General features: G+C 33.1%; 1 protein-coding gene across 7 annotated transcripts in view; it reads left to right on the top strand.

The window, feature by feature from the left end:
• LOC142336168 (talin-1-like) overlaps window positions 1-24,604 on the top strand; it is a 210,366-nt gene that overhangs the window by 84,639 nt on the left and 101,123 nt on the right. For all 7 annotated transcript variants that reach the window (XM_075384782.1, XM_075384786.1, XM_075384783.1 and 4 more), the window contains one exon: window positions 10,379-10,553. In XM_075384782.1, the coding sequence (XP_075240897.1) occupies window positions 10,379-10,553 (175 nt within the window). The remainder of the gene's footprint in view (window positions 1-10,378; window positions 10,554-24,604) is intronic.

The raw sequence follows: 24,604 nt of genomic DNA on the forward strand, positions 1-24,604 counted from the left end.
CTCACTTTCTTTTCTCACTTTCTTTTCTCACTTTCTTATCTATCTCACTTTCTTTTCTCACTTTCTTATCTCACTTTCTTATCTCACTTTCTTTTCTCACTTTCTTATCTCACTTTCTTATCTCACTTTCTTATCTCACTTTCTTATCTCACTTTCTTATCTCACTTTCTTTTCTCACTTTCTTTTCTCGCTTTCTTTTCTCAATTTCTTTTCTCACTTTCTTTTCTTTATTTGTTTTCTCACTTTCTTTTCTGGTTTTTTTTCACTTTCTCTTCTCACTTTCTTTTCTCACTTTCTTTTCCCACTTTCCTTTCTCACGTTCTTTTCTCACTTTCTTTTTTCACTTTCTTTTTCCCACTTTCTTTTCTCACTTTCGTTTCTCACTTTCTTTTCTCACTTTCTTTTCTCACTTCTCTTTTTCTTTTCTCTTTTTCTTTTCTCTTTTTCTTTTCTCGTTTTTTTCTCACTTTCTTTTCTCACTTTCTTTTCTCACTTTCATTTCTCACTTTCTTTTCTCACTTTCTTTTCTCACTTTCTTTTGTCACTTTCTTTCTCACTTCCTTTTCTCGCTTTTTTTCTCATTTTTTCCTCCCTTTTTTCTAACTTTCTTTTCTCGCTTTCTTTTCTCGCTTTCTTTTCTCACTTTCTTTTCTCACTTTCTTTTCTCACTTTCTTTTTTCACTTTTTTTTCTTTTTCTTTTCTCTTTTTCTTTTCTCACTTTCTTTTCTCACTTTCTTTTCTCATTTTCTTTTCTCACTTACTTTTCTCATTTTCTTTCTTCACTTTCTTTTCTCACTTTCTTTTCTCACTTTCTTTTATCACTTTCTTATCTATCTCACTTTCTTTTCTCACTTTCTTATCTCACTTTCTTATCTCACTTTCTTTTCTCACCTTCTTATCTCACTTTCTTATCTCACTTTCTTATCTCACTTTCTTATCTCACTTTCTTATCTCACTTTCTTTTCTCACTTTCTTTTCTCGCTTTCTTTTCTCAATTTCTTTTCTCACTTTCTTTTCTTTATTTGTTTTCTCACTTTCTTTTCTGTTTTTTTCACTTTCTCTTCTCACTTTCTTTTCTCACTTTCTTTTCTCACTTTCTTTTCCCACTTTCTTTTCCACGTTCTTTTCTCACTTTCTTTTTTCACTTTCTTTTTCCCACTTTCTTTTCTCACTTTCTTTTCTAACTTTCTTTTCTCACTTCTCTTTTTCTTTTCTCTTTTTCTTTTCTCTTTTTCTTTTCTCGTTTTTTTCTCACTTTCTCTTCTCACTTTCTTTTCTCACTTTCATTTCTCACTTTCTTTTCTCACTTTCTTTTCTCACTTTCTTTTCTCACTTTCTTTCTCACTTCCTTTTCTCGCTTTCTTTTCTCATTTTTTCCTCCCTTTTTTCTAACTTTCTTTTCTCGCTTTCTTTTCTCGCTTTCTTTTCTCACTTTCTTTTCTCACTTTCTTTTTTCACTTTCTTTTCTCACTTTCTTTTCTCACTTTCGTTTCTCACTTTTCTCATTTTTTTTTCTCATTTTTTCCTCCCTTTTTTCTCACTTTCTTTTCTCACTTTCTTTTCTCATTTTCTTTTCTCACTTCTCTTTTTCTTTTCTCTTTTTCTTTTCTCTTTTTCTTTTCTCGTTTTTTTCTCACTTTCTTTTCTCACTTTCTTTTCTCACTTTCTTTTCTCACTTTCTTTTGTCACTTTCTTTCTCACTTCCTTTTCTCGCTATCTTTTCTCACTTTCTTTTTTCACTTTTTTTTCTTTTCTCTTTTTCTTTTCTCACTTTCTTTTCTCACTTTCTTTTCTCATTTTCTTTTCTCACTTACTTTTCTCATTTTCTTTCTTCACTTTCTTTTCTCACTTTCTTTTCTCACTTTCTTTTATCACTTTCTTATCTATCTCACTTTCTTTTCTCACTTTCTTATCTCACTTTCTTATCTCACTTTCTTTTCTCACCTTCTTATCTCACTTTCTTATCTCACTTTCTTATCTCACTTTCTTATCTCACTTTCTTATCTCACTTTCTTTTCTCACTTTCTTTTCTCGCTTTCTTTTCTCAATTTCTTTTCTCACTTTCTTTTCTTTATTTGTTTTCTCACTTTCTTTTCTGTTTTTTTCACTTTCTCTTCTCACTTTCTTTTCTCACTTTCTTTTCTCACTTTCTTTTCCCACTTTCTTTTCCACGTTCTTTTCTCACTTTCTTTTTTCACTTTCTTTTTCCCACTTTCTTTTCTCACTTTCTTTTCTAACTTTCTTTTCTCACTTCTCTTTTTCTTTTCTCTTTTTCTTTTCTCTTTTTCTTTTCTCGTTTTTTTCTCACTTTCTTTTCTCACTTTCTTTTCTCACTTTCATTTCTCACTTTCTTTTCTCACTTTCTTTTCTCACTTTCTTTTCTCACTTTCTTTCTCACTTCCTTTTCTCGCTTTCTTTTCTCATTTTTTCCTCCCTTTTTTCTAACTTTCTTTTCTCGCTTTCTTTTCTCGCTTTCTTTTCTCACTTTCTTTTCTCACTTTCTTTTTTCACTTTCTTTTCTCACTTTCTTTTCTCACTTTCGTTTCTCACTTTTCTCATTTTTTTTTCTCATTTTTTCCTCCCTTTTTTCTCACTTTCTTTTCTCACTTTCTTTTCTCATTTTCTTTTCTCACTTCTCTTTTTCTTTTCTCTTTTTCTTTTCTCTTTTTCTTTTCTCGTTTTTTTCTCACTTTCTTTTCTCACTTTCTTTTCTCACTTTCTTTTCTCACTTTCTTTTGTCACTTTCTTTCTCACTTCCTTTTCTCGCTATCTTTTCTCACTTTCTTTTCTCGCTTTCTTTTCTCACTTTCTTTTCTCACTTTCTTTTCTCACTTTCTTTTTTCACTTTTTTTTTCCTTTTCTTTTCTCTTTTTCTTTTCTCACTTTCTTTTCTCACTTTCTTTTCTCATTTTATTTTCTCACTTACTTTTCTCATTTTCTTTCTTCACTTTCTTTTCTCACTTTCTTTTCTCACTTTCTTATCTATCTCACTTTCTTTTCTCACTTTCTTATCTCACTTTCTTATCTCACTTTCTTTTCTCACCTTCTTATCTCACTTTCTTATCTCACTTTCTTATCTCACTTTCTTATCTCACTTTCTTATCTCACTTTCTTTTCTCACTTTCTTTTCTCGCTTTCTTTTCTCAATTTCTTTTCTCACTTTCTTTTCTTTATTTGTTTTCTTTCTTTTCTGTTTTTTTCACTTTCTCTTCTCACTTTCTTTTCTCACTTTCTTTTCTCACTTTCTTTTCCCACTTTCTTTTCCACGTTCTTTTCTCACTTTCTTTTTTCACTTTCTTTTTCCCACTTTCTTTTCTCACTTTCTTTTCTAACTTTCTTTTCTCACTTCTCTTTTTCTTTTCTCTTTTTCTTTTCTCTTTTTCTTTTCTCGTTTTTTTTCTCACTTTCTTTTCTCACTTTCTTTTCTCACTTTCATTTCTCACTTTCTTTTCTCACTTTCTTTTGTCACTTTCTTTCTCACTTCCTTTTCTCGCTTTCTTTTCTCATTTTTTCCTCCCTTTTTTCTCACTTTCTTTTCTCACTTTCTTTTCTCTCTTTCTTTTCTCACTTTCTTTTCTCACTTTTTTTTCTTTTTCTTTTCTCTTTTTCTTTTCTCACTTTCATTTCTCACTTTCTTTTCTCACTTTCTTTTGTCACTTTCTTTCTCACTTTCTTTTCTCGCTTTCTTTTCTCGCTTTCTTTTCTCACTTTCTTTTCTCACTTTCTTTTTTCACTTTCTTTTCTCACTTTCTTTTCTCACTTTCGTTTCTCACTTTTCTCATTTTTTTTCTCAATTTTTCCTCCCTTTTTTCTCACTTTCTTTTCTCACTTTCTTTTCTCATTTTCTTTTCTCACTTTCTTTTCTCACTTTCTTTTCTCACTTCTCTTTTTCTTTTCTCTTTTTCTTTTCTCTTTTTCTTTTCTCGTTTTTTTCTCACTTTCTTTTCTCACTTTCTTTTCTCACTTTCTTTTCTCACTTTCTTTTGTCACTTTCTTTCTCACTTCCTTTTCTCGCTTTCTTTTCTCGCTTTCTTTTCTCACTTTCTTTTTTCACTTTCTTTTCTCACTTTCTTTTCTCACTTTCGTTTCTCACTTTTCTCATTTTTTTTCTCATTTTTTCCTCCCTTTTTTCTCACTTTCTTTTCTCACTTTCTTTTCTCATTTTCTTTTCTCACTTTCTTTTCTCACTTTCTTTTCTCACTTCTCTTTTTCTTTTCTCTTTTTCTTTTCTCTTTTTCTTTTCTCGTTTTTTTCTCACTTTCTTTTCTCACTTTCTTTTCTCACTTTCTTTTGTCACTTTCTTTCTCACTTCCTTTTCTCGCTTTCTTTTCTCGCTTTCTTTTCTCACTTTCTTTTCTCACTTTCTTTTTTCACTTTCTTTTCTCACTTTCTTTTCTCACTTTCGTTTCTCACTTTTCTCATTTTTTTTCTCATTTTTTCCTCCCTTTTTTCTCACTTTCTTTTCTCACTTTCTTTTCTCACTTTCATTTCTCACTTTCTTTTCTCACTTTCTTTTGTCACTTTCTTTCTCACTTCCTTTTCTCGCTTTCTTTTCTCATTTTTTCCTCCCTTTTTTCTCACTTTCTTTTCTCACTTTCTTTTCTCTCTTTCTTTTCTCACTTTCTTTTCTCACTTTTTTTTCTTTTTCTTTTCTCTTTTTCTTTTCTCACTTTCATTTCTCACTTTCTTTTCTCACTTTCTTTTGTCACTTTCTTTCTCACTTTCTTTTCTCGCTTTCTTTTCTCGCTTTCTTTTCTCACTTTCTTTTCTCACTTTCTTTTTTCACTTTCTTTTCTCACTTTCTTTTCTCACTTTCGTTTCTCACTTTTCTCATTTTTTTTCTCATTTTTTCCTCCCTTTTTTCTCACTTTCTTTTCTCACTTTCTTTTCTCATTTTCTTTTCTCACTTTCTTTTCTCACTTTCTTTTCTCACTTCTCTTTTTCTTTTCTCTTTTTCTTTTCTCTTTTTCTTTTCTCGTTTTTTTCTCACTTTCTTTTCGCACTTTCTTTTCTCATTTTCTTCTCTCATTTTTTCCTCCCTTTTTTCTCACTTTCTTTTCTCACTTTCTTTTCTCTCTTTCTTTTCTCACTTTCTTTTCTCACTTTTTTTTCTTTTTCTTTTCTCTTTTTCTTTTCTCACTTTCATTTCTCACTTTCTTTTCTCACTTTCTTTTGTCACTTTCTTTCTCACTTTCTTTTCTCGCTTTCTTTTCTCGCTTTCTTTTCTCACTTTCTTTTCTCACTTTCTTTTTTCACTTTCTTTTCTCACTTTCTTTTCTCACTTTCGTTTCTCACTTTTCTCATTTTTTTTCTCATTTTTTCCTCCCTTTTTTCTCACTTTCTTTTCTCACTTTCTTTTCTCATTTTCTTTTCTCACTTTCTTTTCTCACTTTCTTTTCTCACTTCTCTTTTTCTTTTCTCTTTTTCTTTTCTCTTTTTCTTTTCTCGTTTTTTTCTCACTTTCTTTTCTCACTTTCTTTTCTCACTTTCTTTTCTCACTTTCTTTTGTCACTTTCTTTCTCACTTCCTTTTCTCGCTTTCTTTTCTCATTTTTTCCTCCCTTTTTTCTAACTTTCTTTTCTCGCTTTCTTTTCTCGCTTTCTTTTCTCACTTTCTTGTCTCACTTTCTTTTCTCACTTTCTTTTTTCACTTTCTTTTCTCACTTTCTTTTCTCACTTTCATTTCTCACTTTTCTCATTTTCTTTTCTCATTTTTTCCTCCCTTTTTTCTCACTTTTTTTTCTCGCTTTCTTTTCTCATTTTCTTTTCTCACTTTCTTTTCTCACTTTCTTTTCTCACTTTCTTTTTTCACTTTTTCTCACTTTCGTTTCTCATTTTCTTTTCTCATTTTCTTTTCTCATTTTTTCCTCCCTTTTTTCTCACTTTCTTTTCTCCCTTTCTTTCTCACTTCCTTTTCGCTTTCTTTTCTCATTTTTTTCCTCCCTTTTTTCTAACTTTCTTTTCTCGCTTTCTTTTTTCGCTTTCTTTTCTCACTTTCTTTTCTCACTTTCTTTTCTCACTTTTTTTTCTCACTTTCTTTTCTCGCTTTCTTTTCTCACTTTCTTTTCTCACTTTCTTTTTTCACTTTCTTTTCTCACTTTCTTTTCTCACTTTCGTTTCTCACTTTTCTCATTTTCTTTTCTCATTTTTTCCTCCCTTTTTTCTCACTTTCTTTTCTCACTTTCTTTTCTCATTTTCTTTTCTCACTTTCTTTTCTCACTTTCTTTTCTCACTTCTCTTTTTCTTTTCTCTTTTTCTTTTCTCATTTTCTTTTCTCATTTTTTCCTCCCTTTTTTCTCACTTTCTTTTCTCACTTTCTTTTCTCACTTTCTTTTCTCTCTTTCTTTTCTCACTTTCTTTTCTCACTTTTTTTTCTTTTTCTTTTCTCTTTTTCTTTTCTCACTTTCATTTCTCACTTTCTTTTCTCACTTTCTTTTGTCACTTTCTTTCTCACTTTCTTTTCTCGCTTTCTTTTCTCGCTTTCTTTTCTCACTTTCTTTTCTCACTTTCTTTTTTCACTTTCTTTTCTCACTTTCTTTTCTCACTTTCGTTTCTCACTTTTCTCATTTTTTTTTCTCATTTTTTCCTCCCTTTTTTCTCACTTTCTTTTCTCACTTTCTTTTCTCATTTTCTTTTCTCACTTTCTTTTCTCACTTTCTTTTCTCACTTCTCTTTTTCTTTTCTCTTTTTCTTTTCTCTTTTTCTTTTCTCGTTTTTTTCTCACTTTCTTTTCTCACTTTCTTTTCTCACTTTCTTTTCTCACTTTCTTTTGTCACTTTCTTTCTCACTTCCTTTTCTCGCTTTCTTTTCTCATTTTTTCCTCCCTTTTTTCTAACTTTCTTTTCTCGCTTTCTTTTCTCGCTTTCTTTTCTCACTTTCTTGTCTCACTTTCTTTTCTCACTTTCTTTTTTCACTTTCTTTTCTCACTTTCTTTTCTCACTTTCGTTTCTCACTTTTCTCATTTTCTTTTCTCATTTTTTCCTCCCTTTTTTCTCACTTTTTTTTTCTCGCTTTCTTTTCTCATTTTCTTTTCTCACTTTCTTTTCTCACTTTCTTTTCTCACTTTCTTTTTTCACTTTTTCTCACTTTCGTTTCTCATTTTCTTTTCTCATTTTCTTTTCTCATTTTTTCCTCCCTTTTTTCTCACTTTCTTTTCTCCCTTTCTTTCTCACTTCCTTTTCGCTTTCTTTTCTCATTTTTTTCCTCCCTTTTTTCTAACTTTCTTTTCTCGCTTTCTTTTTTCGCTTTCTTTTCTCACTTTCTTTTCTCACTTTCTTTTCTCACTTTTTTTTCTCACTTTCTTTTCTCGCTTTCTTTTCTCACTTTCTTTTCTCACTTTCTTTTTTCACTTTCTTTTCTCACTTTCTTTTCTCACTTTCGTTTCTCACTTTTCTCATTTTCTTTTCTCATTTTTTCCTCCCTTTTTTCTCACTTTCTTTTCTCACTTTCTTTTCTCATTTTCTTTTCTCACTTTCTTTTCTCACTTTCTTTTCTCACTTCTCTTTTTCTTTTCTCTTTTTCTTTTCTCTTTTTCTTTTCTCGTTTTTTTCTCACTTTCTTTTCTCACTTTCTTTTTTCACTTTCTTTTCTCACTTTCTTTTGTCACTTTCTTTCTCACTTCCTTTTCTCGCTTTCTTTTCTCATTTTTCCTCCCTTTTTTCTAACTTTCTTTTCTCGCTTTCTTTTCTCGCTTTCTTTTCTCACTTTCTTGTCTCACTTTCTTTTCTCACTTTCTTTTTTCACTTTCTTTTCTCACTTTCTTTTCTCACTTTCGTTTCTCACTTTTCTCATTTTCTTTTCTCATTTTTTCCTCCCTTTTTTCTCACTTTTTTTTCTCACTTTCTTTTCTCATTTTCTTTTCTCACTTTCTTTTCTCACTTTCTTTTCTCACTTTCTTTTTTCACTTTCTTTTCTCACTTTTTCTCACTTTCGTTTCTCACTTTCTTTTCTCATTTTCTTTTCTCATTTTTTCCTCCCTTTTTTCTCACTTTCTTTTCTCTCTTTCTTTCTCACTTCCTTTTCGCTTTCTTTTCTCTTTTTTTTCCTCCCTTTTTTCTAACTTTCTTTTCTCGCTTTCTTTTTTCGCTTTCTTTTCTCACTTTCTTTTCTCACTTTCTTTTCTCACTTTTTTTTCTCACTTTCTTTTCTCGCTTTCTCTTCTCACTTTCTTTTCTCACTTTCTTTTTTCACTTTCTTTTCTCACTTTCTTTTCTCACTTTCGTTTCTCACTTTTCTCCTTTTCTTTTCTCATTTTTTCCTCCCTTTTTTCTCACTTTCTTTTCTCACTTTCTTTTCTCATTTTCTTTTCTCACTTTCTTTTCTCACTTTCTTTTCTCACTTCTCTTTTTCTTTTCTCTTTTTCTTTTCTCTTTTTTTTCTCGTTTTTTTCTCACTTTCTTTTCTCACTTTCTTTTTTCACTTTCTTTTCTCACTTTCTTTTGTCACTTTCTTTCTCACTTCCTTTTCTCGCTTTCTTTTCTCATTTTTCCTCCCTTTTTTCTAACTTTCTTTTCTCGCTTTCTTTTCTCGCTTTCTTTTCTCACTTTCTTGTCTCACTTTCTTTTCTCACTTTCTTTTTTCACTTTCTTTTCTCACTTTCTTTTCTCACTTTCGTTTCTCACTTTTCTCATTTTCTTTTCTCATTTTTTCCTCCCTTTTTTCTCACTTTTTTTTCTCACTTTCTTTTCTCATTTTCTTTTCTCACTTTCTTTTCTCACTTTCTTTTCTCACTTTCTTTTCTCACTTTCTTTTTTCACTTTCTTTTCTCACTTTTTCTCACTTTCGTTTCTCACTTTCTTTTCTCATTTTCTTTTCTCATTTTTTCCTCCCTTTTTTCTCACTTTCTTTTCTCTCTTTCTTTCTCACTTCCTTTTCGCTTTCTTTTCTCATTTTTTTCCTCCCTTTTTTCTAACTTTCTTTTCTCGCTTTCTTTTTTCGCTTTCTTTTCTCACTTTCTTTTCTCACTTTCTTTTCTCACTTTTTTTCTCACTTTCTTTTCTCTCTTTCTTTTCTCACTTTCTTTTCAAACTTTCTTTTCTCCCTTTTTTCACTTTTCTCACTCACTTTTATCACTTTCTTTTCTCACTTTCTTTTCCCACTTTCTTTTCTCACTTTCTTTTCTCACTTTCTTTTTCCACTTTCTTTTTCCCACTTTCTTTTCTCACTTTCTTTTCTCACTTTTTTCTCTCACTTTCTTTTCTCACTTTCTCCTCTTTTTTTTTCTCTTTTTCTTTTCTCACTTTCTTTTCTCGTTTTTTTCTCACTTTCTTTTCTCACTTTCATTTCTAACTTTCTTTTCTCACTTTCTTTTCTCACTTTATTTTCTCACTTTCTTTTGTCACTTTCTTTCTCACTTCCTTTTCTCGCTTTCTTTTCTCATTTTTTCCTCCCTTTTTTCTAACTTTCTTTTCTCGTTTTCTTTTCTCACTTTCTTTTCTCACTTTCTTTTCTCACTTTCTTTTCTCACTTTCTTTTCTCACTTTCTTTTCTCAATTTCGTTTCTCACTTTCTTTTCTCATTTTCTTTTATCAGTTTTTCCTCCCTTTTTTCTAACCTTCTTTTCTCGCTTTCTTTTCTCGCTTTCTTTTCTCACTTTCTTTTCTCACTTTCTTTTCTCACTTTCTTTTTTCACTTTCTTTTCTCACTTTTGTTTTCTCTCTTTCTTTCTCACTTCCTCTTCTCTCTTTCTTTTCTCATTTTTTCCTCCCTTTTTCCACTTTCTTTTTCCACTTTCTTTTTCCCACTTTCTTTTCTTACTTTGTTTTTTCACTTTCTTTTCTCACTTTCTTTTCTCACTTTTGTTGCTCACTTTCTTTTCTCATTTTCTTTTCTCATTTTTTCCTCCCTTTTTTCTCACTTTATTTTCTCACTTGCTTTTCTCTCTTTCTTTTCTCACTTTCTTTTCTCACTTTCTTTTCCCATTTTCTTTTCTCACTTTCTGTTCTCACTTTCTTTTCTCACTTTCTTTTTTCAATTTCTTTTCTCACTTTTTCTCACTTTTGTTTCTCACTTTCTTTTCTCATTTTCTTTTCTCATTTTTTCCTCCCTTTTTTCTCACTTTCTTTTCTCTCTTTCTTTTTCACTTCCTTTTCGCTTTCTTTTATTTGATATATATTCATCAAATCGTACAAAACTGTCGACTCGTATATTTGGTTGTCTATCGTTGATCAATGTGCTGTTTGTTTTGTTTCATGAAGAAATGTTCGATTATTATTAACAAAGTCACAGCTCGATACTATTGTTATTTCTATATAGATTTGGTACAATCTGTAGATTAGTACCAGGAAATAAATAAAAGAAGAAAGTTTTATTTAAAGTGCTTGAGAAAAATGCTTCTGTCTATTATGTTTCGATCTAATCATATCCAAGTTTTCTTTAGGTTTGAACAGTTTGCAGAGGACTGCAAGAGAGTGGCCTCTCTGCTGGACTCGAGGGATGAGCAGATTCAGCTGATACAATCTGCACAGAACCTCATCTTTGAGGGAAAGTTGACACTGCAAGAGATACAACATGTGATGGAGAGGGGAGAGGGATACCTCAACAATGTACAGAAGGTTCGTAATTACGTCAAAAGTACTGAAAATTGAAATTGATAAATAGCCAGGGGACAACGTAATGGTAGTTTATCCAAATTTTATCGGATTTTATCCAGATTTTATCCGTAGTTTATCCAGATTTTATAGGATAAAACAGAACGCCTCAGTTTGCTTAAGAACAGTTCAAAAATAAAATTTGTCGTTAATATATCCTCCTAATCTTGAATTTCTTCTGTCCTTAATTTTTAAAGATTTAACTCTGGTAGCATTCTGGAGAGTTTAAAAGGCTTCAGTGGCTGCGATTTCTAGTTCCAAGAAGAGCCACTGTTGACTTATTTTCTTTCACTCAGTAATGAAGACTCATAGTTTTCTCAATATTTTTTCGACTCTGAGCATTATTGTTTTTCTTTCACTCAGCATTAGGTTGACGTGCAGTTTCTCGTTCTGCTTTACTATTCCAATGACAGAGGAGGGGGTGTTGGAAAGGTTAAAGTTCAATATGAAATTACAGTCTTTGAGTTAATTAATTGCTCTCAAACGAAGTTCGTAGCGATTATATTAAATCTGTCTGTCTTCTTTTAAAGCGATTTTTTGCTTGACCGATTTTTTGTAACCTATTTGACTTTTCGTCCTCAAAAACGGGATAAACAGTTAGCGCCCAGCGGGCATTAAGTGATCTTAGAGCCTTTCAGATCTCTAGTCTCCAAGTATGCTCAGGAGGTCGGGGTTCGAATCCTACCGTCGGCTTATGTTTTTGCAACCATAAAGAAAAATTTAATGGGGCTACAACCCCCGAATTAAATTACGCCTTCTGTCATTCAAAAGCAACTTTTCTGACGTTAATCGGTTGATGTTTAATAGCCGCCGTCAGCCTCTCAACGGCTATTATTAAGGCGCTCCCCTTTTTTACAATTCAAAGAATTTGAATTGTATTGGGGCGCTGTATTGTGCCCCACGACTCGAAGGGGAGTATTGGAGAAGTCCTTTTTTAATCAATTTTATTGGAGTGAATTTTAAAGCGGGAAATGAAGCAGGTGAAGAAATTTGGAGTGATTTTGTTGCTGAGCAAAGTTAAGAGTGGAGCGAAAAGAGTGGTTTTTTTGTTCATATCGCTCTTATTTAGAGAGCGAGAATTTGAGGTGTGAAAAAAATTGGTTATGGTTTTCTTTAATTTTAGGCTGGGTTTGGTAGAGGTTTGAAGGTTTCTGAAAATTTATATGAATTTTATGCTAATTCGGATTTTTCATGTATTTTGCTGATTTTTGGGCTAATTTTTACGAAATTTTTTATTGTTTTAACTGCCTGAAATGGGTATTGAAAATACCCATATTAATTGAGCAGTTTTTAGTTAACACGTGGTTACAGATTTGTGGATATGAAGCATTTTTTGTTGAGAAATATGACGAAAATGTCGAAAATTGGAACTATTTTTCTTAATATTTTGCAGTTTTTTCGGTTTTTTTTTCTTTTCTTTAGACAAGTTTTTTAACCTATTTTGACTTTTCTTTTGTTTTGCGAGCATCTGGTTATCCTATTGGCTGAGAAGAATTTTTGTTTGGATTTATATGCTTTGTAATATTAAAAAAAGATTAACTTTTTCCAGTTTTTTAGTGAAAGTTGTTTGTAAGAGCTTGTTGTTTCAAGTGTTTTTAAAATCCCATAAGTGGTTTTAGTAGGTACTAGATGTGTTAATGGAGTAATTGTGGCAGAGATAGTTTTTTCGGGCTTTCAATTTATGACAGAATTTGATCAGATTTTTTATCATATTTTAATAGATTTGATTATTTATTTTTTTTTTTGATTTATGGTTTTATTTCAAGATAATCGTAAATTTTTGGAGGAACGTTTTGTCTGATGAGTAGTTAGATGGCATTTAAGTGTATTTTCTTTTCGAGTCGTTTCCGGATTTCTTCCGGCTATGTTTTTATTTTTATTTTCATCGTTTTTAAAGTCGAATTCGAGTAGTGATTTTGGTCACGCCGAAAAAGGAAGTGGAGCGAAAAAGCGAGTGATTTTGCGGCGTGAAAGTTTTTTGCTCTAAGTTTGAAGTAGAGTGAGAAAACGCTGTTTGAACAAAAATTTGCTTGCTCGCTAGAGGTTTTTTGTTCACATGCGGCAATTTCACTTTGGTTTTTTCTGTTTTTTCGATTTTTTGGATTTGATTTTTTTCTAAATGGTTTTCCCAAGCCATTCATAATTCTTTCTTGTTCTAGTTTTTTGTTTGAATCCTTTTTCCTTTTCTCGCGAGTGTTTTTTTTGTTCAGATGCGGCATTTTAACTTTGATATTCTTTTTTTTTGTATTTTCATCTGATTTTATTGGAAATGGTTCTCCTAATTAACTTTGTCCGTGCTAGGTCTAGTATTTTGTTTCGTCAATGAAAAATTTTTTTAATTGTACGTCAGGACTTGTCCTGCTATGTGTCTTTTTCGCTTTACCTTTTGATCACGTTTTTTTACATAAGTCACCATTTTAACGGTTGACTTGTGACTTAATTCACTCACTGTTTCAACTGAATGGATTTTATATTCTTTCCCGCATTCAATTACAAAATGTGCTAAATACTCTTAAAGTGAAAAGATCAAAATCAAAAGAAAAGGGATAAACCGATAAAGCCCGGTCATTAAGTCATAGAGATTTAGGTTAGCAAAGTTCTTTCGTGTTCGCTAGCTGACATTAGTATTAAGTTTATTAGCTTCTAGTTTAGAAGCTGAATTAAGTATAGTTTTAGAATCCAACTAAAACTGAACGCCAAATTAGAACTCTTTTTGGCTCTCAAAAAAGAAATTCGGCCAGTTTTTCTCTTTTTTATTAACTGCGAAGCGATAGCGGCTATTATTGGGGTCATCATAATTTTTTTTATTCGTCGTCTCCATCGATGATTCTTGCAACCTGACTTCTTGAAATTGACTTTCAAATTCATTGTCTTCTACTGCTTTGCAGTTAAAATTTGTTTGCGTGACGTCATTTGTTCTGCTTTTAGGTCAATTGCGTGACTTAACTCACTCTAAATAATGACTTGTGAAATCGCTAAATGAACTTTTATAAAATTTTATAAAATTTTACTAGTTGAAGATCAATAATGTGCATCTAAATAATGCAAAACGCATATGCCCTAATTCTTGAGTATTAGATTCTTGAGTTTTTGATTTTGAATATTAGTTTTGAAAAAGCTCTATTGGGGCTTTTCCTTATAGAGCGTATGTGTCAAAATGACAGTCTGAATCTAACACAAAAAGTCTACTGGTCTATAAAAGGACTGCTGATCAATCTGTCTGTCATATTTCTTTAGTTGTTTCAATTCATGGAAGGCCATAAGCGTCTATCGCGGCTGTTTTCCGGCCGGCTATGTTTTTTTTCTGTTTCAATCCCGATGTGCATCAAGCGCATCAAAGGGGGCTATTTTACGGCAATCTGCCGGCTATGTTGTCTTTTGTTAATAGTTGATTTCTTTTGTCAGGTTCCAAAGTCAAATGTCGCACGTGAAAGGAAAAAGTGTTTAGGTCAATCAGCTGAACAAAAGTCAAAATCAGAGTGAAAGATACTGTGGTTTCTGTTCATGCAGTTTTTTAACAGAGCGAGAAACGTGTATTTAAAAAGTTGTTCGTCTTATTCTGTTTTGGCTAATAATTGTATGTTAGGAAGTATTTTTTATCTGAAGCAAATATAAGTCTTTTAGATGATTTTTTTTTAGCTACTAGCCAACGTCAGCCTCTTAACGGTGATCTTTTAGGCGATCGTCATTTTTATTTATTGGGTTAACCGTTTAATCATGTTTTTCATTTTACATAAGTAAAGATTTTTACGTTTGGTTCGTGACTTCAATCATTGCTTCAACTGAACTGATTTTCATTCCTCTAATCGTTGAATTGCGCAATGTAGTGGATACGGTCACTGTCAAAAGAGCAATATCAAAAGAAACAGGGTAAACCTATGAGTCCCAATGAGTTAGGTTATCAGAGTTCATTGGAGCGATTGCTAGCTGCCATTAGTATTAAGCTTAATATTTTTCAGTTTAGAAGCTAAAATAAGCATAAATTTTTGAATCTAAATGAAACTTACACCAAATTCGCACACTTTTTGACACTTTCTCATCTTTTTTCTTTTTGATAGCCGCCTGAGCTTCTCAGCCGGCTATTACAGCGCTTCTATTTTTAGATTTCAAAGAATTTGAATTGTATTGGGACGCTGTCTTTTTTTTGAAGATCTGTTCACACTTTTTCTTGATGTTTGAAGTCAATATGGAGTAGTGATTTTGCTCACGCCGAAACAGGAAGTGGAGCCAAAAAAGAGAGTGGTTTTGCGGCGTGAAATTGTTTTGCTCTAATTTTAAAGTAGAATGAGAAAACGGCGTTTGAACAAAAATACGCTTTCTCGCTAGTGTTTTTTTATTTTCTCATGCGGCAATTTCACTTTGATTTTTACTGTTTTCTCGGATTTTCGGATTGGATTTTTTCTAAATCGTTTTTCCAGTTGTTTTAAATGTTTATTCCAGTCCTAGTTTTCAGTTTGAAGCAAATTTCCTATTCTCGCTAGTGGTTTTTTGTTCACATACGGCATTTTGACATTGATTTTAATTTTTTTTTCTGATTTTTTTTAGAAATGATTTTCCCAATTTACTCATAGTCCGTTCTAGGTCTATTTTTGGTTGAGTCAAAGCCAAATCTTTGAATTGTACGTCAGGACTTGTCCTGCTATGGTTTTTTTTGTCGAGTAAAATTGTTTGGCTTTACCTTAGTTCAGCTTGTTCAACATTTTGCCTGAAATATTTTTGACTTCTCTAGGCTAATTTCACTCTTCTCTCATTATGCTTTAAGTTTTTTAGGCAGCAGTTGCTCTTCAAAGCAATACAGAATGAACAGAGTCAGTATCAAAAATAGAAACGGGATCAGAAATAGAAACGGGATAAACCCTTAAAGCCCAATTTTACATGCCCGTTACTCGAAAGTTAATCTTAGTTACCATCTCTAATGCTTATTGGTATTGATACTAGCTCTTATGTGTTCTCACTGCGAAACAGGAGTATGTTCAGCTGCAAAATGACAGCAAAATAGTTCGTACTTTAGAATTGTTTGTACAAAAATCATTTTTTCACTAGTTTTTTTCTCTTCTTTCAATCCCAATCTTGGTTATGGGAATCAACGGCGGCTATTTTCCGGCAATCTGCGGGGTAAGTTTTGTTTCAAACCCGATATGCATCAAACGCGTCGACGGCAGCTGGTTCCGGCAATCTGCCTGCTATGTTTTTGCCATTTTGGACTGTTGAACGCTTTATAGGGTCTTCTGTAATTTTTTTTATTTTGTTTTTATGGTTCAGCTTAGTTCTGTAGTGTATGTATTTGGTGGTCTTTGATTGATTTTGATTTTTAGTTGTTTTTAAAGAGAATGGAGTAATTTTAATCAAATCTCGCTAATTTTTGTCATCTGTTCTCGCTTTGAGCTTTTTGCTCAACCGAGAGATGTTTAATAGATATTGTTGCTAAGTTTTGGCAGTTCAATGTTAAATAGGGCACTTCAGATAAAATAATAAATAAAATAGTTTGTAATTCGTCTTGTTTTTTTTTGTTGTCTGCTTTTTAAGTAGTTGGTTAAGATGTCTCCGACAGGCAGGCCCTGCGTAGGATTCTGATTGAGCACTGAAAAGTTTTAAAGGGTAATCTTCGAGTTAATGATGGAAAGCAGCATTGTGTAGGAATTTTTTCTCTGTGTGTACTGTTTCGTGGTTTTTTCATTGGGGGTTCGTTAAATGAATAGGAACTGTTTTTTCAAATTGATTTGCCAATAGTTGTTTCGGGGGTCGCAATTTGTGTAAAAATTCTGTAAGGTATTTTATCATATTTTATCACATTGTTTTTTGGTGTTGTTTTTGCTGTTTGTTTCAATTTATTAATTGTAAATCAGTAGAGGCACATTTTGTTAGGTGCATAAATGGCTGGGTTCTAAGTGAATATCTACTTCGAGTCGTTTGTGGCTTCTGGTTGTTTTTTTTCAAGTTTTTCACATTTTTGAATGTCAAATAGAGTGGCGATTCGAATCACGCTGAAGTTGTTAAGGGTGCGAAAAGGTCAGTAAGTTTGAAGCGGGATTTTCCTAATTACCTTTGAAGTGGAGTGAGAATTTGGTGTTTGAACAAATTTTCGGTTTTTGAGTGCAATTTTTTTTCAAGTGCGGCAATTTGAATACCTTTTTCAGAGTTTCATCTCCTGAGTGCTATAAATAAAATACTTATATGTTCTTATTGCGGCTATTTGCAGTTGCCAGGATTCATCAGCGGGCATTTAATGCTTTTTGTCTCTTTGACGCTCTTCGTCATAAAATTAGTGAAAATTTGACTCTAACTTTTTGTTTCTGTTGTCTTGCCACTCCGTATCAGTAGTGACAACTCTCATTGCTTGCTAAGGAGGCATAACTGAAGTAATTGTTCTATTTCATGGAGAGTGTAATTTTTAACTTTGACCCTATTAGTTCGCCTTAATTTTTAAGATTTTTTTGTTTGGCGAGTGTTTGTTGTACTTTTTCTTGTCTTGTCGTCGAGTCTCGTTAATGACTGTTTTTATTGATTATTAATAAGGAGCAAGTTAACCTTATTAGTCGTTTGAGTTTTTACAGTTGTTTTTATGATTTTGACTCTTGTTTTCGAAAAACAGAAGTTGATTTGTTAGTCTGGACATACTTCTTGCATGTTTTTATTTTTTTTGTCTTATCGCTTAGCCTCCAAAATAACAGTTCTCTTTGGCCCTTAAGTGCGTTGCAATTTGGGCTACAATTTTTGAGCTTCAACTTTCAGCTAACGTTTCAGATTTTTGGCATGTGGTTCTTCTAGTTTGACGCCACTGACTTTAAAGGTATTCTGATTTTGGCCATTTTTTCATTTTGCCCGCTTTTTCGCATTGCCTGTCATTGATTTTTTCATAAAATTTATTTTGTAATTCTTAAAACGCTGAATCTTCTAATTTAGACAATTGTTTAGAGTTTTTGTTCATATTTGCGCATATAGGGTGGGTCATGGGCTTTGTTGACTGTCTTAGTGTGATCTTGCTCTAAAGTTGTTAAATGTCAGGTTGTTAATTCTTTGGATTTTAAGTCAGGACTTCCGCTGAAAGTGCTTTTAAGCAGCAGGTGCCTAGCAGAGCTATCTAAAATGAACAGCAGAGTCAATGCCGAACAACGTAATCAAATAAGAAACGGAGTAAACCTATTTTAGAGGGCCGCTACTTTAACTTTTTCCCAAGTTTTAGTTATCATCTCTAATGTTTTTGGGGATCTTTTCCGTTTGTGCCCCCCACCCCCAGCTTAGTGGGCGCATATTATTTCTACCCCACAGACGCACGTGCCATAATTTTTCATAATGATTTACCATGTAATGACAAGTGCTCTGTAATTGGGGGAGCATAACGTACTGGAAGGGGGGCTTAAACGGAAAAGATTCGTTTTTGGTATTGATACTAGCCCATTTATCCTCTTATGAAACAGAAGTATGTCCAACTAAAATTGAAATAAAAAATTCCGCACTCATGCGACCACCAATCTTTTCCTTTTTAATAGCCGCCCTCATCTTCTCAGCCGGCTATTATAGCGCTCCTATTTTTTACAATTCAAAGAATTTGAATTGTATTGGGGCGCTGTCTTTTTTTTAAGATCTGTTCACACGTTTTCATGATTTTTGAAGTCAAATTGGAGTAGTGATTTTGGTCACGCCGAAACAGGAAGTGGAGCGAAAAGCGAAAAAGCGAGTGGTGTTGCGGCGTGAAATTTTTTTCGCTCTAAATTTAAAGTAGAGTGAGAAAACGGTGTTTGAACAAAAAATTCGCTTTCTCGCTAGTGGTTTTTTGTTCACATGCGGCAATTTCACTTTGATTTTTATTTTTTTTTGGATTTTTTGGATCGGATTTTTTTCTAAATGGTTTTTCCAATCCATTCATAGTCCGTTCTAGGTCTAGTTTTCTGTTTAGTCAATGAAAATTCTTTGAATTGTGCGTCAGGACTTGTCCTGCTATGTTTTTTTACTTCGTCGAATAAAAAAAATGTTTCGCTTTACCTCATTTTGCCGCTTTTTCAACATTTTGCGTGATATCTTTTTGACTTCTCTAGGCTAGTTTCTCTCTTCTCTCATTCTGCTAAAAGTGATTTTGAACATCAGTTGCTCAACAAAGCAATTCAAAATGAACAGAGTCAGTATAAAAAATTGAAGTCAAGTAGAAACGGGATAAACCCATAAAGCCCAATTTTAGATGCCGGCTATTTGAACGTCGTTCCTATAAGTCTTAGTTACCATCTCTAATGCTTATTGGTATTGATAGTAGCCCATGTAGCCTCTCTCTCTAAGAAACAGAAGTACGTTATGTTCAACTACGAAATGTCATCAAAATAAATCGGACTTAAAAATGTTTTGTACAAAAATCTTTTTTTCAATATCTTCTATTCTTTCAATCCCAATCATGCTTATTGGAATCAACGGCGGCTATTTTCCGGCAATCTGCCGGGTATGTTTCTTCTTGAAATCCCAATCGCGGTTGTGGGTGTTTTGAATATTCTTTCGATAGAATGAATTAACTCATTGATTTTTCTTGAACGTGGGGAGATTGCTGGAGTATGCGCCAAATTTAAGTTCCTGTTCCTTTTAGGCCGTTTTTTTTAGTTGATGAGACTCATCTAGACTTGTCAAGAGGTCCGCCAGATATGCGTATGACTTTTGTGCGGTGTCTCACTTCAGAGTAATCTAATTAATTTGCGGAACCAGTTAGTTAGTTGAACCATGCACCAATCTTACTGAGAACTGAAAGTTGTCAGGTCCTTTTTATGTTGATAATTTTCAAAATATTAATTGTAACGAGAATTTTAGTAAATGAGTGGTGTATTGGGTATGCGTCGCTTATTGCTTGTGTACGTAATTTCTTTCCAGTTTTTAATTGCTCTCAAATAGTTTGTAGCAATTATATTAGTCCCGTGGTCTTTTTTGCGTTTCATCTGAGCCTTTGGACTTTGTCCTCCAAAACGGTTGAACCAGGTAACAACTGGATGGCAATAAGTTCTCTTAGAACATACGGCTCACTAGTCTCTAGGTATGCAATTCACTGAAACTGTTTGTGAGACATATATTCATGGCGTGAAGGGTGGTTCTTAGAGATTGACCCCCCACCCCCCACCCCCCACCCCAACCCACTTCACCAACCCCCCCCCCCCAACCCACTTCACCCACTTCACAGCCCCCCTCACTTCACCCCTCCCATCTCCACTACATATCCTTCCACTCGAACCCAGTGCACTCGACCCCCGTGCCAGGTAAATCAGTGTAGGATTTCATTATTCAAGTTAAAATTAATTATTCAAGTTAAAGTTAAGAGCATGAATTGGTCTTATTAATAGCCGCCATCAGCCTTTCAACGGCTTTTTCAGCTATTTTGCTGAAATTTAGCATTTTCTTTTTTGTTTTACTGCTTTGTGTAGGATTTTGATAGACGCTGATTTATTCAGGAGTTTTAAGATACCATGTGATTACAGTTTTATTGGCATCAAAAGTTTTTGTTGATGTGAAAAAATGACAATAAACTGAGAATTTTCAAATAATTTTTCTCAAATTTTTCATTTTCCTTTTTTCTAATATTAGATAAGTTTCTTGGCCTATTATAACTTGCCTGTTGTTTTGGCGAGTATTTCATTACTCTATTTGCTCCAATGAACTCTTTTTGTTTCTATGTGTTCTCGTAATATCAAAAAATTCAAACTTTCTCTACATGTTTTTTCAAGTTGTTTTTAAATAATTTTTGTATTCTCCGAGTTATCATATAATTTGCATGTCTATGGTTGAAATTGATTGTTTTTACTGCCTTTTGTTTGTTTACTTTTGAGTTGTTTTGGTCACGATAATTGATTAATTTTCCTGTAGATTTGTCGCATTTTCGACTTCTTTGCTTATTTTTGTTGTTTTTAAATAGCCGCTGTCAGCCTATCAACGGCTATTATTTAGGCGCTCTACTTTTTTAAAAATTCGCTTTACCTTTTATCACGATTTTCGTGTTTCCTAAGTCACCATTTTCACTTTTGACTTACTTCACTCTCTGTTTCAACTGAATTGATTTTATATTCTTTTTAGCATTCAATTCCGAAGTGTGGTAAAAACTGTTAAAGTCAAAAAATCAAAAGAGACGAGAGACGGGATAAACGGATTAAGCCCGGTCATTATGTCATTTAGAATTGGGTTATCAAGGTCCATTAGAGTGTTTGCTAGTCGACATTGGTATTGCGCTTTTTAGCTTTCAGTTTAGAAGTTGAATCAGGTATAGTTTCAGAATGCAGCTAAAACTGCACGCCAAATTAGAACACTTTTTGAAACTAAAAAAAAACAGGAAAAATTTGGTCAATTTCTTGTGTTTCAATCCCGATGTGCATCAAGCGGGCCAACGAAGGCTATTTTCCGGCAATCTGTTGGCCTCGTTTTAAACTTTTTGCTCTTCGGTACTTTGTACTGTTCACTATTTTCAGAGTTTTTCTAGGGTTGTTATTGGAAGTTACTGGAAGCTAGACAGGGATCTTTTTTTAGAAAAAAATGATTCAAGTTTTCTTATTTTTTTAATGTTTTTTTGTTCTTCGCTTGTTTTATTGTATAAATTGGCAAGGTGTTGGATTGGTGTATGCTTCACCAAAGTAGTAAAAATTTGTTGAAAAATGGTTTGAAAGTAGCATATTGACAAGTTATCCGTCATTTGTAGCTTAGTTTTCTTGAAACTTTGCAGAGAATATAATTTTGATTGTGTCCTTCGTTCCGTTTCCCTTACCTTCGTTTTCTCTACTGTATTTTTTTGGATATTTCTGTCGTCCATGTGTATTCGTTTAATGGATGAAAACTAATTCTGTTGCATGGTCTTTTGCCAATAAGTGTTGTGAAGTTGCGACTTAGAGAGATTTTTAACAGAGACTTATCAATTTTTCTGGACAAAGAACTTTTAATTGTTCATTTTTAATAGCCGCCCTCATCTTCTCAGCCGGCTATTATTGCGCTCGTATTTTTTTTTACTTCGTCAAACTTTTTTTCGCTTTACCATTTTGCCGCTTTTTCGACATTTTGCGTGAAATCTTTTCGACTTCTCTAGGCTAGTTTCTCTCTTCTCTCATTCTGGTAAAAGTGATTTTGAACATCAGTTGCTAAGCAAAATGAACAGAGTCGGTATAAAAAATTGAAGTCAGAAATAGAAACGGCATAAACCCATAAAGCCCAATTTTAGATGCCCGCTATTTCAACGTCGTTCCTATAAGTCTTAGTTACCACCTCTAATGCTTATTGGTGTTGATAGTAGCCCCTGTAGCCTCTCTCTAAGAAACAGAAGTATGTTCAACTACGAAATGCCATCAAAATAAATCGGACTTAAAAAATATTTTTGTACAAAAATCTTTTTTTTCAATATATTCTATTCGTTCAATCCCAATCATGCTTATTGGAATCAACGGCGGCTATTTTCCGGCAATCTGCCGGGTATGTTCATGTTTTTTGATGTTATTTTTCAAGTTATTAGAGTTTTCAATTAAGATAATCATTAAGTCAGTTAGGGAGTTCAAGGTATGTCAGAAGGTTTTCTCCTTTGAGTTGTTACTCGTTGTTTTTTTTTAAATCTGCTGACACATTTGAACAATTTTTGAAGTCAAATTGGAGTGCTTGTTTTGGTCACGCGGATACAAAAAGTGGAGCGAAAAGGCGATTGGTTTTGCGGCGTAAAATTTATTTGCTCTAGTTTTAAGGTACAGTAGGAAAATGTTGTTTGAATAAATGCTCGCTCTCTTTCTGGTTTATTTTTGTTCACATGCGGCATTTTGACTTTGATGTTTATGGTTTTTTCGTTTTTTTAATCTAATTTTTGTTCGAAATGATTTCCCTTATCTAATTGTTGTCCGCGCTAGGTCTAGTTTAGTCAATTAAATTTTTTTGAATTGTATGTCAGGACTTGTCCTGCTCTTTTTTTCATAATTCAAATCGATGTGGTCTATGACTGCAAGTCGTAAATCTCATGAATCCTCATGATGTTTCTTTCGTTGGTTAGAATTTTTGGATCGTAAAGCAATTTCTGCTTTAGTCGGCTGCAGCGTATCTGTTGCGTAACGTTTCTTAGGAGCTATTCATGTTGTTTCTTGTGTTTTCTGCAATCTGAAGATAATAAATCAGGGTGTGCCCGTAAAATGTAAATGGAGATATCGTGCATGTTTCTTGTTGGCCTCTGTTGTTCGGGAAACCGCGATGCCTGCTCTCAGTAGCCATTTAAATTCTCGCCAGTTTTCTGATATTCCTTAGAATGATTTTATATTAACGTGGAGTGGAGTTGGTCCTACCATTACTTGAACTTGCAAATCGAAGCTGGGTAGACACTTATCCTTTCTCGATAATAGCCGACTCAGCTTCTGAGCCGGCTGTTATAGCGCTCCTATATATTTTTCAATTCAAATATTTTGAATTGTATTGTGGCGCTGTCTTTTTTTAAGATCTGTTCAGACATTTCATGAAGTTTGAACTCAAATTGGAGTAGTGATTTTGGTCACGCTGAAACAGGAAGTGGAGTGAAAAATAGTGGTTTTGTGGCGTGAAATTTTTTCACTCTAATTCTAAAGTAGAATGAGAAAACGGTGTTTGAACAAAAATTCGATTTCTCGCTAGTGGTTTTTTTGTTCACATGCGGCATTTTGATATTGATTTTTTTTTCTGATTTTTTTTGAATAGTTTTCCCATTTTACTCATTGTCCGTTTTAGGGCTAGTTCTTCTGTTTTGAGAGCAATTCGTCCGAAGTTTAGTCGGTTATGTTTAAGAGGCGCCTCAGCTTCTCAGCCGGCTATTTTAGAGCTCCTAATTTTTTGTACAATTCAAAGAATTTGAATTGTATTGGGCGCTGTCTTCTAAGATCTGTTCACACAGTTTCGTAATTTTTAAAGTCAAATTGGAGTAGTGCTTTTGGTCACGCCGAAACAGGAAGTGGAGCGAAAAAGCGAGTGGTTTTGTGGCGTGAAATTTTTTTGCTCTAAATTTAAAGTAGAGTGAGAAAACTGTGTTTGAACAAAAATACGCTTTCTCGCTAGTAATTTTTTGTTCACATGCGGAATTTCCACTTTGATTTTTACCGTTTCTCGTTTTTTTTTGGATCGGATGTTTTTTCCGAATGGTTTTCCCACTCCATTCATAGTTCATTCTAGGCCTATTTTTCTGAACTAGTTTTCTCTTTCTCGCTAGTGAATTTTTGTTCACATGCGGCATTTTGACATTGATTTTCAGTTTTTTTTAATTTTTTCAGTCTGATTTTTTTGGAAATGATTTTCCAAAATCACTCATAATCCGTTCTATGTCTAGTTTCTGTTTAGTCAGTGAAAATTTTTTGAATTGTACGTCAGGACTTTTCTTGCTATGTTTTTTAATTCGCGTTACTTTTTGTTCACTTTTTTTCGTTTTACATGTCACGATTTTCACGCTTGACTTCTGATTTACCTCAATATCTGTTTCAACTGAATGAATTTAACGTGCTTCCTGAATTTAACATTTTTTGAAACTGAGGAGAAATTTCTGCTAACTGCTATCTCTTCTTTTTTTTCCTGTTTCAATCCCGATGTGCGTCAAAGGCGGTTATTTTCCGGCTGTCTGCCGGCTATGTTTTTTGTTTTAAATGGTAAACCCTACGTTCTTTTGAGCGCAGGAGTTAGATTTATTCAAAGCAAATTTTTACATCTTGATGGATAGTTTTTCAGACCAGATCTTTAGTTGAAAAGCCTATCGAACTTAGACAAATTATTCTGCTACAAAAAAGTTTGCATGATCATGTTCAGCTTGTTTTTTTTCTAGTAATACAAATCAGACCTCTGAATTTTTGTTACAAATCAGACCTCGCGTTACTTTTTGTTCACTTTTTTCGTTTTACATGTCACGATTTTCACGCTTGACTTCTGATTTACCTCAATATCTTTCAACTGAATGAATTTAACGTGCTTCCTGAATTTAACATTTTTTGAAACTGAGGAGAAATTTCTGCTAACTGCTATCTCTTCTTTTTTTTCCTGTTTCAATCCCGATGTGCGTCAAAGGCGGTTATTTTCCGGCAGTC

Source organism: Convolutriloba macropyga, chromosome 3 (assembly GCF_964194025.1).
Source record: "Convolutriloba macropyga chromosome 3, txConMacr16.3, whole genome shotgun sequence".
In the NCBI taxonomy this organism is placed as follows: Eukaryota; Metazoa; Xenacoelomorpha; order Acoela; family Convolutidae; genus Convolutriloba; species Convolutriloba macropyga.